This window comes from Benincasa hispida, chromosome 10, assembly GCF_027475165.1.
Source record: "Benincasa hispida cultivar pf3 chromosome 10, pf3_genome.v1.1, whole genome shotgun sequence".
Taxonomy (NCBI): Eukaryota; Viridiplantae; Streptophyta; class Magnoliopsida; order Cucurbitales; family Cucurbitaceae; genus Benincasa; species Benincasa hispida.
The window spans coordinates 47811994-47825433 of record NC_143487.1 but is presented as its reverse complement, the minus strand read 5'-3'; the positions used below and the strand labels follow the sequence as shown (position 1 = coordinate 47825433).

The 13440-nt window shown below is 37.5% G+C and overlaps 1 protein-coding gene across 1 annotated transcript; it reads left to right on the top strand.

Moving 5' to 3' along the window:
* Positions 1-1464: 1464 nt before the first annotated feature.
* Positions 1465-3667, top strand: LOC120089407 (PLC-like phosphodiesterases superfamily protein). Its single transcript, XM_039046861.2, has one exon. It carries the CDS (start codon positions 2566-2568, stop codon positions 3520-3522), a length of 957 nt encoding a protein of 318 aa, XP_038902789.1. The 5' UTR covers positions 1465-2565; the 3' UTR covers positions 3523-3667.
* Positions 3668-13440: the final 9773 nt, after the last annotated feature.

Below are 13440 nucleotides of genomic sequence, written 5' to 3'. Positions count from 1 at the left end.
GGCCGTAATCTCCAAGCGATGAACGCATTCGATCGATAGCCGCAACATCTATGCGATGGATACCTGTAACACCCCTGCAATGAATATATGCGATCACCGCATGCGTTTGTCTACGCGATAGCTCGGCTTCACCAAATACAATTGTCTTTGCGGTTGCCTGGCTTCAGCGCATGCGTTTGCTTTTGTGATTGCCTATTTCCAGCGCATGCGTTTGATTCTTGCGATAGTTACATAAATAGACACTTTGACACGGAATAACGCATAATATTGGGATTAGTGAGGATTTAGGTGCTGATCAACGCAAAACTCAATTTTTCACAAATTCTAAGTATTATCACCGTATTTTCTACTTGTTAGCCCTCATAATTCTAAATAAAAGGCTTATAATAACTGGCAGAATCATCTAGATAATAAGAGGTTGAATTTAGTTTTTTATGGAGAAAATTTTGATTTCAAATCAATAAAATATAATTTGAAATTATAATTGTTTTTCCTTATTTTAATGTGAATTTAAGATTTTATAGATAAGATGTGATTTTTTAAAATATTTTTCTTTTATATTGTGAATTTGAGATTTTATAGATAAAATATGGTTTTTTTAATAACTAATTCGGTTCTTTGAACGTGAATTTGAGATTCTGAGGACAAAATGGGATTTTTGTTATAAAAAAAAAAAAAAAAAGAAATTCCTTCTCTTTAACATGAATGTACGAAAGTATGGGATAAATTTTTTCATTTAATGATTTTGATGTGAAGTTATTATGTGACTCTATAATCATCAACTAAAATGGAAATCAAAAGTTTCTTTTTCTCCTCCATAGTCTTTTTTAGATAATATAGATATAGATATTTAAAAACCCAAAATCTACTAAAATTGGTTGAATAATAAAAACTCACCAAAAAAACTTGCAACCTCATGGATTGAGAGAATGAGAGCGAAGAAGAAAATTTTGAGTAGAGGTAAAGATGAAAAAAAAAGTAGAAGTTTAAAGATTGCACCCTAATAGGGGCATTTGTGACTTTTTATCTAACAAGGAGTCCAAAAAATAATGTTTTAAAAATGGACCCTTTTTCAAAATTGAAAATTCAAATGACCTATTTTTATCTATATTCTAAACATATGTTAACCGTCCATGTTTCCTCACACACATAGTTTGGAAACTTTTATTATTTAACACGTAATTAAATAATTTATTAATTTATTAAATATTTATTGTGCAAATCCCACATAATTCCTAAAAGCTTATTATGTGACGAGTAATAAATAGAGGACTATTGTGGTACTAAAAATTTTCTACATATGATTTGATATAAGGTTTAGTTTTTGAAACCTCTACCCAATCAAACCTAATTTTTTTGGTTTTATGATTATTTTAAATCGAACCAAATCACATTTATTGTAAAAGTTATTTTGATTTTGTCTGTTTATGATGTGTCTTCTAGAGAAAAGTCCAAGCTATATGATAATCTCAACGAAGACGACTTAGCTTTGGTGAAAATGTAGCCAAAATTAAATGGCTTTGTACAAAAATAAAAAAGGAAAAATCTAACAAAAATGAAAAGAAAATAAATATAAATGACAGCTAAACAAGTGGTCCAACCATCGACATTGACTCTCCACCAATAATAGTAATAATACAACAAAGGCCGTCCCCACCAACAATACAAATGTACCAATTATGAGCAGGTTTCATATATATATAATATATATATATATATATAACATAAAATATTTTATTACATCTGAGTCTATATTTATCTTTTTGTCGTTCATTCTTGATACACATCAGAAAAAATTGAGAATATTTATAGAAAAAAAACTAGAATTTGCAATGTAACAAACTGCGGTTGAATAGTTGAATAACTACAGGTAGATTGGTGCAATTCATGATGCAACTAAATTTTATTAAGAATATTTTATGCATATGACAATAGTAGGACGCAATTTAATCTACACCAATCTTTATGCAGTCTATACTATTCACATAACAAAAGAAAAAAAAAAGCTTTAAAATATTTTAATTGAAATTTAGAGTTTGCAAATAAATTTGGTTGAACAATTGAGTGAACTGCTTTAAGATGGGTAGAGGTCGAGGGCACTTAATATTTTTAGGATAAAGTATCATTTTAGTTATTATATTTTAAGGTTTGTTTAATTTGAGTTATTGTACCTCTTAAATGTCCAATCTTAGTTCATATATTTTAAATAAATATGAAATTTCAAAAACTTTTCATTATCTATTAGTATTTTCACTATAAAATTTGAAAACATATTAATCTTTTATATTTTCTTGTATAAAAATTATTTTTCAAAAATAATTTGGATAAAATTTAACTTGGAGAAATTAAATAAATACATACGGTATGGTTAAAAAATATTTAAAACAAATAAATTTAAAAGAAAAAAAAAATCCAATAACAGCTTAACCAAACTTTGAAAACGAAACAAATTAATCATTAAAAAAGCGAAAATATAATACCTCCCTTAACCAAAATACGTTGTCTTAAAGATCAAAAAACCAATCTCTGTTTCGAAGAACAAAGATTCATCGGTGTTTCTGAAAAATGGGTTCTCAGGTATCGAAACAAGTCGAACGCCGGAAATCCATTCACACGGAGAAGAAAGCTCTGGCGGAGCTCCAGCAGAACTCCGGCGAGGATTTTCCGGGCTCCGATTACCGGCCACCGGACAGAAAAAACTGGATGTCAAATCTCGGCTCAGAAAGAACACGCATAAACCAAATCATATGGCCAGGGACTCACGATTCCGCCACAAACGTCATCGGAATTCCCTTCATCACGCGCCCTTTCGCCCAGTGTCAATCACTCTCCATTTACGAGCAGCTCGTGTTGGGCACGCGCCTCCTCGACATTCGTATTCAAGAAAATCGTTTAGTCTGCCATGGAATCCTCTCAACGTACAGCGTCGACGTCGTTTTCGCCGATTTAAAGAAATTCCTCGCCGAAACGCAATCAGAAATCGTAATCCTCGAGATCCGAACAGAGTTCGGCCACGATGATCCACCCGATTTCGATAAGTATATTGTCGAACAGATCGGCGAGTTTTTGATTCACAACGATGATCGGGTGTTTGAGAAGACGATTGCGGAATTGTTGCCGAAAAGGGTGATTTGTATTTGGAAGCCGAGAAAATCGCCGGCGCCGAAGGCCGGCGAGCCGTTGTGGAGTGGTGGGTATTTGAAGGATAATTGGATCGATACGGATCTGCCGTCGACGAAGTTTGAGAGTAATTTGAAATTCTTGTCGGAGCAGCCGCCGGTGACAAAGAGGAAATACTTTTACAGAGTGGAGAATACAGTGACACCGAAGGCCGATAACCCGATTTTGTGTGTGAAACCGGTGACGAGGAGGATTCATAAATTTGCTCGGTTGTTTATTCATCAAAGCTTTACAAAGGGCGTCGCCGATAAGTTGCAGGTTTTGTCGACGGATTTCATTGATGGGGATTTTGTGGATGCTTGCGTTGGACTTACAAGTGCAAGAATTGAAGGGAAGGCCTAAGAATTTGGGTTTTTTATTTAAAAAAAATTAAAATTTGTATTGTTTGTTTATAACTTTATGATCAGTGTGTGTTATGTTTGTTTGTTTGTTTAATTATCTGGGTTCTTTTTGAGAAAATAATTAAGGTATAATTATTTGTAATTAATTAGAGTTATGTTATGTGTATTATTTCAAGTAGTTTTTAGGGCACTACTTTGTCTTCCATATTCTCACCATTGGTAGGTTTAAGTACGATGGAGCTTTGCTTAGATTCGTTCAAGTTTGGGATCTTAAACTTTTGAGGGTGTTCAAAAGTTAAATCGGGAGAAGGTGAATGATTTGGAAAACTATGTTTCAAGTGTAGGTTCGATTACAAAGTTCATAGTGTATATAGGCTCGAAAACTTGTGTTTGTGTGTTGAGACATGAAGGTTTAAGAATCCTTAATTTGAAACCAAAAATTCTAAGATCGTACTTGATAATAAATCAACGGTTTGATTTTTTGTTTTCAAAATTTATTTTTGTTTTCTATCAAAGTTCTAAATAATTTAAAGTAGAGGTAACATTCATAAACTTAACTCCAAAAAAACCAAAAATCAAAATTCACATAAATATTAAACAACCTAAACTGTTGTAATGCATCCATTTTAGATTATGGAATTGTTCAAATTTATTAAAAAATATAGTAGAGAACATTTATTGGCATGTTAATATGAGATAAAATATACATTTTAGGAGACAAGATTGTATATTGCTATTCTTTTAGATTTTTATTATATGTAATATGCTGATATTCTCATCTTAATAACATTATTGTTATTGTTGTTGTTATTATTATTATTAATTCAAATAATCTTGTAGTTTTATTCTTTTGTGCTTAATGATGGAATTATTTATGAAAATTTGAGAGTTGTATATATAAATTTTTTTAGTACATGTAAATAAGAATTAGACAGCAAATGTGAGATGGTTAACCATATAAAATTTCTTTTCAGTTTGAATATCTTTTATACATAGAGATTCTGTATCTTGAACTTTTAATGTCATCCACATTATAAAAGGATACAATCATTATGCAACAAACTTTTAGGCATTGTTAATAAATTTAAATTGTGAAATTTCTTCCATATCATTACTAATCCAATTTGTGTAATGGGTCATTTCATCTTCTTTTTATTTTTATTTTTATTTTATTTTTGTTTTTGTTTTATCTACCCCACTTTTATAATTATTTTTGGGAAGAGAATCTTTATAATCTTTTTTTTTTCTCTTTTTAACTTTTTAAAATTTTCTTTAGAAAAAACTTTTATCACTTTTCAAGTTAAATTTAGGTCAAATTATATTCTTTTTTTAGAAACGAAAAAAAACTTCATCAACTTACTTAAAACCTGATGAACTACAAGTAGTTAAATCAGAAATTAAGAGATTGTAGTGTATATAGAAAAGGAGGTTTTTTTTTTTTTTTTTTTTTTTTTTTTTTTTTTTTTTTTTTTTTTAAATATTGTGGTTAAGAAAAATATTTAGGGAAATATTGTTATTTTGAAAGTATTTAGAGATTTAGGGTTGTTTTGGAGTTTTCAAGGACGGGGAGGTTTTGTAAAATATTGTGTCAAGGGTTCAGCACTTGACCTAAAGAAGATATCGAGAGTTGAACGTTCGATGTACAAAAATTAAAGAAGAGGTCGAGGGTTGACCTCCATAAAGCTGCACTGGGAATCTCTGCAGCCGTGTCAGCCGTCTCGTCCCATCAATTTAATTTTCCCAACACCCCTCTGTCGAGTTTAATCCCATGGGTCTAGTTTTGAAAACTCAACCTTCAACCTTTTAACCCCATCCTCCTCTTCTTTCATTTCTCACAGCTTCTGCCTTCTTCATTTCATCGTTTTTTCATTTCATCGTTTCTTCATTTCTTAAAATCATTTCGCCTTCTTCTTCGAACCTAATTAAAACTCTTACAAATTTTCTTCTGCCTTCTTCATTTCTTCATAAAAAAAATCTTCTTCTTCTCTCACATTCGTCTATTAAATTGTGAGGTTTGTACCTTTACTATACAAAATTTCATTTTTTTAAATAACTATAAATTTTGTTCCTATTCTCATACTATTATATATCTTTTTATAGTTTTTGTTGTTGTTTAGGAAACAAAGAACAAAAAAGATTACGTTAACAAAATTCTAATACTCTAATAATATTTTGTTTTTTTCATAGTTTTTGTTGCCGGATAACAGAGAAAATAGAGATCATTGTCACTTTGGGGGAAAAAAGTAAAACCAATATAATATTTTGTGTTTCAGGTTATTTGGGAGCCCAACAAAATTATTATGCACACTTTGCCCAATTTCTGTATGAATGATCAAAACATATGGGGGACGATGAGTCCTCTCATATGTTTTTCACATTGGTGAGTGACATCTTCCTGCCAGGGTGATGAGACAATCCAGTTTTCAACAGGATATCCATTGCCTTGTAATACTGAACCCCTACTGCATGATATTGACTTAAGGACTGGAGATTGGTCCGAAAAAGTTGCACATTTGATAGTGCGATGGCACTATCGTGCAAGGTTTATTGCAGTGGGGGTTTCTATTGAACAGTTTGATAGGGATGTCACTCAAGACTACATTCATTGGTATAATAATATCACAAAGCGCCATGTCACTCGTTCGGGAGTAGTTGTGGGTCATCTGGTAAATGAATGAATATTATCTAATAATTTTTAATTTAAATTTATTTTAAATATTATCTAATTGTTTTATAATTCATGGAGATCGAACAACAGTAGACTCCATGATGTTGCGAATGATTCAAACTAGGTTCTTGCTATATGTAGTGACAACCAAAGCTATATGGAAGAGATACACTATATGCACGATATACCTATTGTTCTTCCACCAGCTCCTAAGCGTAGAGGACCTGTTCGGGAAGAGGATGAGTTCGATTAGTTTGCCCACAATGTGGAAGAGTTGCCCCCTGTGATGCAGATACAAAGTCAATCTGATTACTCTTGCTAATGTAGCAGGCTCTTCAACAACTCTTGTTGAAGTTTCGGTAGTTTCATTGGAAAGCTCACACAACACGACTTTGCTTCGTAGACTGTGCTCATTATATGATCCTCCTCCAGGAAAGTAGCATTTGTTGAAATAAACACCTTATTTTCCATCGGAGCATAAAAATAACCCCCTCGTGTACCTTTAGGGTAGCCTACAAAAAGGCATAACCTTGATCGTGGTTCCAACTTCTTGGGATTAGCCTCAAGCACATGTGCAGGGCAACCCCAAATGCAAAAGTGACATAAACTAGTTTTACGCCCGTTCCACAACTGATGATGGAAATTTAGATTACCAAATCGTCAAGGACTTGATTACTAAAATTAGGTGAATGCTATATGCAATGAATGTCTTAAGGTATACGTAATTATCATGCGTCGGTGGTCATGCGTTGGAATGAACTTTACGTTAACAAATGTATGCGATGACCATGCGTTCCTATCACAAGTTTTCTTGCATCCACGCCAAGTATAACGTGAACGCAAGTTTCTCGAGTGATCCAAGGTCGAACTCAGGGACTTGTAGCTGGATGTATGCGGTAATGTGCATGCGACGATTGAATAAAAGAATGATGGAGGGGTTGTTAAGCTAACACTACTCCTACTCCTAACTAACAGATAACGCATTGAGAATATGCATGAGAGGTAGAGACACGAAAACTATTGACAGAAAGTAAATGGATGGAAAAATAGATAAAATGTGGAGATGTCTTTATTGCAACACTAAGCTTGACCGCAAAGGCAACCTCAGCCATCGCAAGCTATGCGATCATGCTACACACACTCGAGCCTAATTCTAGGACGCATACGATGTATATGTGATAGTGTCGAGAAGCCTATGCCTGTATAAACCTCCATAACCCACTCACGTGCTTTCCCCGCATGAGCATGATGGCCGCATACCACCGTATCCTACTTCTCGATGCATGCAATATTCTATCTGTAGGGTGCATACACTGTGTAATAGCAAAGGGAGCTTATCTCTAAGTTCCCCATTCTTGCTTATGCGTTCCAATCCGCTTTCTTGAGTCTTAGATTTGGGTTTTAGACTACTCTCTCAAGTATGCCTAAATGATGAATGATACGCTTATAAGACTAGGTAACCGCATGAACTTGGCTGACGCAAGATTATTCCTATCTCTAGTGAACAATAGATTAAATTGCTTAATACGACTAACCACTTACCCTCTGAGGCAGCTAGTTGTTGTTGACTTTACTCATAAACAAGCGTTGCGTCCGCCTATAGACAGGTGTTGTTACAGCTTCAAATTAAGAGAATAAGGTTTTCTCACACACTCACGCAACGCACACCTCTCGGTGGTTTGCTACATGCTTTCATATCTCTAATCTACAAGACTAAGTAAGCGATACTCTAGCAATCTCATTAAGTGATACAATAAAAGTTAAGGGTGCTAAGTAAAGAAAGATGGAGATGGAATCGAAGAAAACACATAAATGCATTAAACACATAATGTATTAATTCCTTAATCCCAAAATGTAATACAATACAATATAAGAAAAGAAGAGAAAATGAAATGACCAGCTGGAAGCAATGTCTTGCTTTCAGCAGATGTATGTCAAAGCTGCCGGTGGTGCAACGAATGGGCAGTGGAGTTGACTCTCTCGAGATCTAGCTTCGATCGAAAGCTCCAGTCGTCACTCGGAATGGAGGAAGGAGATGAAGAACTCTCAAGCTTTCTTCTCATGCATTTTTCTAGATCACAAGGATCCGCCCTTAGGCGAAAACATTGGATGAACTGAAATTCTGCTCATCGACTTCTATATAGGGCTTGATCGCTGACAACATTAATGGACTGCTCTGATTCTGACATACGCGGCACGTTAGTCCTTTTCTGAATCTTTGCTGCTAACGACATGGTAGGTGAAATATCAACATCATCTTTTGATTTCCCGAGACATGCGTTGATGCATTCATTCCACCAACCTTGCGTTGATCCCACTAGTATGCATTATCGTGTAGCCACAATCGTGCAGTGACCACATTCGCTTAATACCGCAACTCTACATAATGACCGCAATTGCTTGACGATCACAACTCCTATGCGATGGACGCATGCGGCTGATTACCGCAACACCCATGCATTGATCGAATGCATTCGCCTTTGCGATGGAGAGTTTCTCCGCATACGGTTGCAGTAGTTCGGCTTCCACGTTTGCGTCCACTTCCTGCGTTAGCTACAAAAATAGACATTTGAATGCATAATAACGCATAATAATGGGTTGGCCGAGATTCTCAATGCTGAACGTCGCAAGCTCATTTTCTTATGAATTCCTAACATAATTGCCGTATATTCTACTTAACAACCCTCATAATTCTAAATAAAAGGCCTAAGATGACATGCATTTCTGCATGTCATCAATAACTTTAGAGGTGTTCCTGCAATACTCTTGGAGGGAACACAGTTGAGTATGTACACCGCAGTCTCCACTGTGAAACCCCAAAACGAGCTCGGTAAGAAAGTATAACTCATCATCTAGCGAACCATGTCTAACAAGGTCCTATTTCTCCTCTCCGCTACACCATTCTGCTGAGGTGTACCCGACGCTGAGAGTTGGGAAACGATTCCATGTTCTATCAAATAGTTCTGGAATGCCGAGTCCAAAAACTCTCCACCTCAATTCGATTGAAGTGTTTTAATCCGTCTATTTAATGCGTTTTCAACTTCAGCCTTGAACTCTTTAAATTTTTCAAAGGATTCAAATTTTCGTTGCATAAGATAAACATACCCGTACCTAGAGTAATCATCATCAAAACTGATAAAATACTCATAGCCATCTCGGGCTCGCACATTCATAGGACCACAAAGGTCAAAATGTACTAACTCAAGAGGCTCTTTGGCTCTAGAACCTTTTCCAGTAAAAGGTCGTCTAATCATCTTACCCTCAAGGCAAGATTCACACACAGGTAAAGAATTTTCTTTTAACTCACTTAGAAGTCCATTCTTCACCAGTCTCTCAATCCTATTGAGATTGATGTGCCCTAAACGAAGATGCCAAAGTTGGACATTTTTCTTTGGAGAAATTCGTCGACGTTTTGATTGAGTTACAACAGTTATGAACATTTTAGTATTATGGAGGGAATTAATGGCTAACGGCCTTAGCACATATAAATTCAATTCCAGATTTGCTGTGCAAATAAAAACACAATCTTTATGAATAAATGCTTTATTCACATCAAAAGAGACAATATGTTTATATTGCAATAAACACTTTACAGAAATAAGGTTCCTCTTTAGTTCAGGAACAATATACACATCATTTAAAATAAGAAACCTATTCTGTAAAGCTAACTGAAGTCCTCCCACTGCCACAGCTGAGACGACGTGCTCGGTGCCTACTCGCATTGTCATCTCACCAGTCTTCAGCTGTCGCCAAGATCTAATCCCCTGAAAAGAAGAACAAACATGGTTAGTGGCGCCTGAATCAATTATCCAGGTAGAATCATCATTCTCCACTAAATAAGTTTCAAGCACAAGTAAATCACATTTACCTTTATCGACCTTGGCCTTAGCCTTGGTTGCTTTCTTCTCTTTCATATACCGAAGACAGTTCCTCTTCCAGTATCCATCTTGGTTGCAATGGAAACACTTTCCTTTAGCAACTTGTGGACGCCTCCTTAGGGCTACAGACGGTGGGTTAGTAGGTGCCTTCCCTTTTCCCTTACCACCATTCTTCTTCTTCCCCTTTGTAGAGTTAGAAGCAGAAGGTGTAGACTTCGTTCCTGTGGTCGAACCTCTATGGAACATCCTAGAGGATGAAGCAACATTTGCCTCACCCTTCTACCTCTCCTTACTTTTCAGTAAATATTGGTATGTCTGCAATTCGTTGAGGAGAGTTGTAAGGTTATATTTCACTTTGTTAAGAATTACATTGCTAACAAAGTGCAGAAAGCTCTTCGGCAAAGAATGCAGGATTATGCTAACCTGGCTGCCCTCATCGATGGTAGACCCATTCAACTTCGCCACATTAAAATGGACCATCATGTTTAGCACATGTTCACGAACAGAGGTGCCTTCTTGCATTTTGGAGTTGAATATGTATTTAAGAGTCTCATGCATAAGCTGTTCAGACGGTTGTACAAACATCCCCCGCAAAGACTCCATGCTCTCACGCGCTGAGACCATAGGCTCATGTTTCTTGGCTAAGACTTTAGAAAGACTTGCTAAGATGTAGGCTCGGGCCTTCTCATTCGTCCTTGTCGATCGCTCGTATGCCTCCCGAACATTTCGAGTGCCATTTGGAGCTGGAATAGGAGGACAAGCCTCCGTAAGAGAGAACATGAGATCCTCGATGATTAGGATCGTCGTGATCATGTGTTTCCATGTTACAAAATTATCGCCAGTAAGTTTTTCGGCGCTTAACAGCGATAACGTGGCTGTTACCATTTGAAAATGTTGCGAAAATACAAACATAACTTTATTAGATTTTGCTAAACCACTTTTAAACCAATCAGTTTTGCAAAACAGTTTCATGTATCATAAGTTATAGACTTCTATTTTGCAATGATGCCCCGGTGAGGCAGGACAAATGCCACCGGTTGGGTGATCAGTTACCCCTTCACTTCGATGAGACATTCTCAACCATTAGATAGAACCAACTCTTGGAGCTGAACCTAACAGCCACCATTTTTTGGTCCAGAATCGCTAATCTTTAACTATTCTGCATAAGTGTAACCCCTTGTTTTCGGTGCCAGAGTCCCACCCTAATGCACTTACCGTAGGGAAAAGATAGATTAGGACAAGAGACTAAGTTACCTTATCCTCTTACAGAAGATCAAATAAAGAAACGCGCAAAACTGCCATCCTTTAAAGGGACACTCCCAGGGTTCTTCGAGGTGATGTGCAGTAACTTTATTCAACCTAACGAGGGAGACTGAGAGGTATGCTGTGCAATTTCCACTCCCACTTACTATGAACATTCTCTCCATTCACCTTGATATTGACTCGAACTCTCTACCGAGCTTTACCCAGCCCGCATTTCCTTTTGAAGGGGGCCAAAGAAATGTCTCCACCAGCTGCCAACAGTCTTTCTTCGGAATTCTACTGAACGGGTCGATCCTCCCCTCCCCTTTGTTTTAGCAACTTATCCTAAGGTCTCCTCACCAAGAGCTCCAATAATTACATACTTCTATGTTGTTCGTTATTGATGTCGTAGATCTTGGGATTATATAAGGATGGGTCGTTCCCGACGGCTGTTTCCGTAACTCCACTCTATATAAGTCTTCGTTTATAACAGCAGCAAAGTAATCCGAAAGGCAACCTCTTTCGGATAAATATATTAGCCCAGCATTTACCCCAAAACAAAGGAGAGAGATGTCCCGTCCCTTCTTTATGGACATCCATATACATAGCTAGACACAAAGGTGTACAATCCGGTCAAAATCTGGGGTTCTTATTGTTCATTCACTGATTGTTCTCTTACTTGCTCTAGTGGCTGGCAAACGCCAACCGAGAGAGGAGAATGAATGGCTCAGGAATCGACTGGTTCCGAGCGGACTCATGGAGCTACAACTTGGATTATGGTAGAATAAGAGGATTTGTCTTTCTTAGCTTAGGAAATGAGTTCACTTTAAAGACCGCCGCTGGGAGGCGAGGGAGTCACTTGTCTGGTCTTGCGGTGCACTCACTCCCGTTACGAGAATGAAATGACGCCCCAGCTCGACTCGAGACCAAGACTCCTTACAACTCGCACCAGGTTGGTCTAGTAATTAGGGGGCGGCCGGAGATTGATTGAAAAGGCAACCCAGCTGCCCCTCCCCCCTAGCCACCTACCTACTCGTGCTCGTAGCTCGATCGGAGGTCAACGAGTGTGGTCTGGCGGAAAAACATAATTGCCCTGGCTTCGATGATCAACCCCTGGCACATTTAGGATTTGATCTTCGGCCATCCTGGTCCTCAAGACCCAACACAATCAATATTATTCCTCGATATTTTCTTTAAAAGATTCAAAAGGTGTTGATACGTCCCATCCACATAGAAAGCTTACCCTCTTCCACACATTACCGGTGGATGCTACAGCCGCTATCACTTTGGCTGCAGGAGGGGAATGAAGAGAGAGGAAGTAGGGAAGAAAAGGTTATTCCCTATTGGCTCACCCTTGTATCAGGCCTTGGTACGACCTATACATGATTAGGCCATGACGGTTTTGGCAAGGTATAGTTTGATTTTGACCTATAACCAGACTCAATCGTTGCAGTACGTTCGAATCAAGATCAAATGATTTTCTTTTTCTTTCAAGGCACGATTGAGTGGAGTTACGATCCGTGATCATAAGGAATCTTGGGTGGGTAAAAAGCTCACTGAGCGATGATTGATAAAGTCCCTACCTCTGAAAGCGGAAGGAAGCCAGTGCCATCGATTCTTCCAGAGAAAAGGATCATGGCGCCCCAGAACCGTGACATCCAGCAGCAGCATCTCCTTGCTTACATGCGAGAGACAACTATGCCAGTCGTTATTCTCGGCTCTGTTATGAAAGAAAGCGGCAGACTCCCTAATGAGGGATTTTAGGAGATTAGGGTTCTCCTTTCTCTCCTCCACCCATCCGCGGAGGGGTTCAGTATCCATCTCCGCAGATATTTCCAGATCGCGAGACATAATGTTCTCTGCGACACTGGAATCGATTTCTGCCATTTCCGGACGTTTTCGGGATGCCCCTAATAACCAATGAATGGCAAGTGCTTTTCCTTGTGTGGATCCTATTTCAATGGGAACTTGATGAGTTGATCCGCCTACACGTCTTGCCTTTACTGCACGTCCGGTCGTTAACTTCTCGCGCCGCTATCGCCGTTTCTAGGACCGACCGACGCCTTACTTGCACAGGTACCTACGTAGTGTAGTGTCGGTCGCACATTGAACATAGCGTTCGGACTCATGT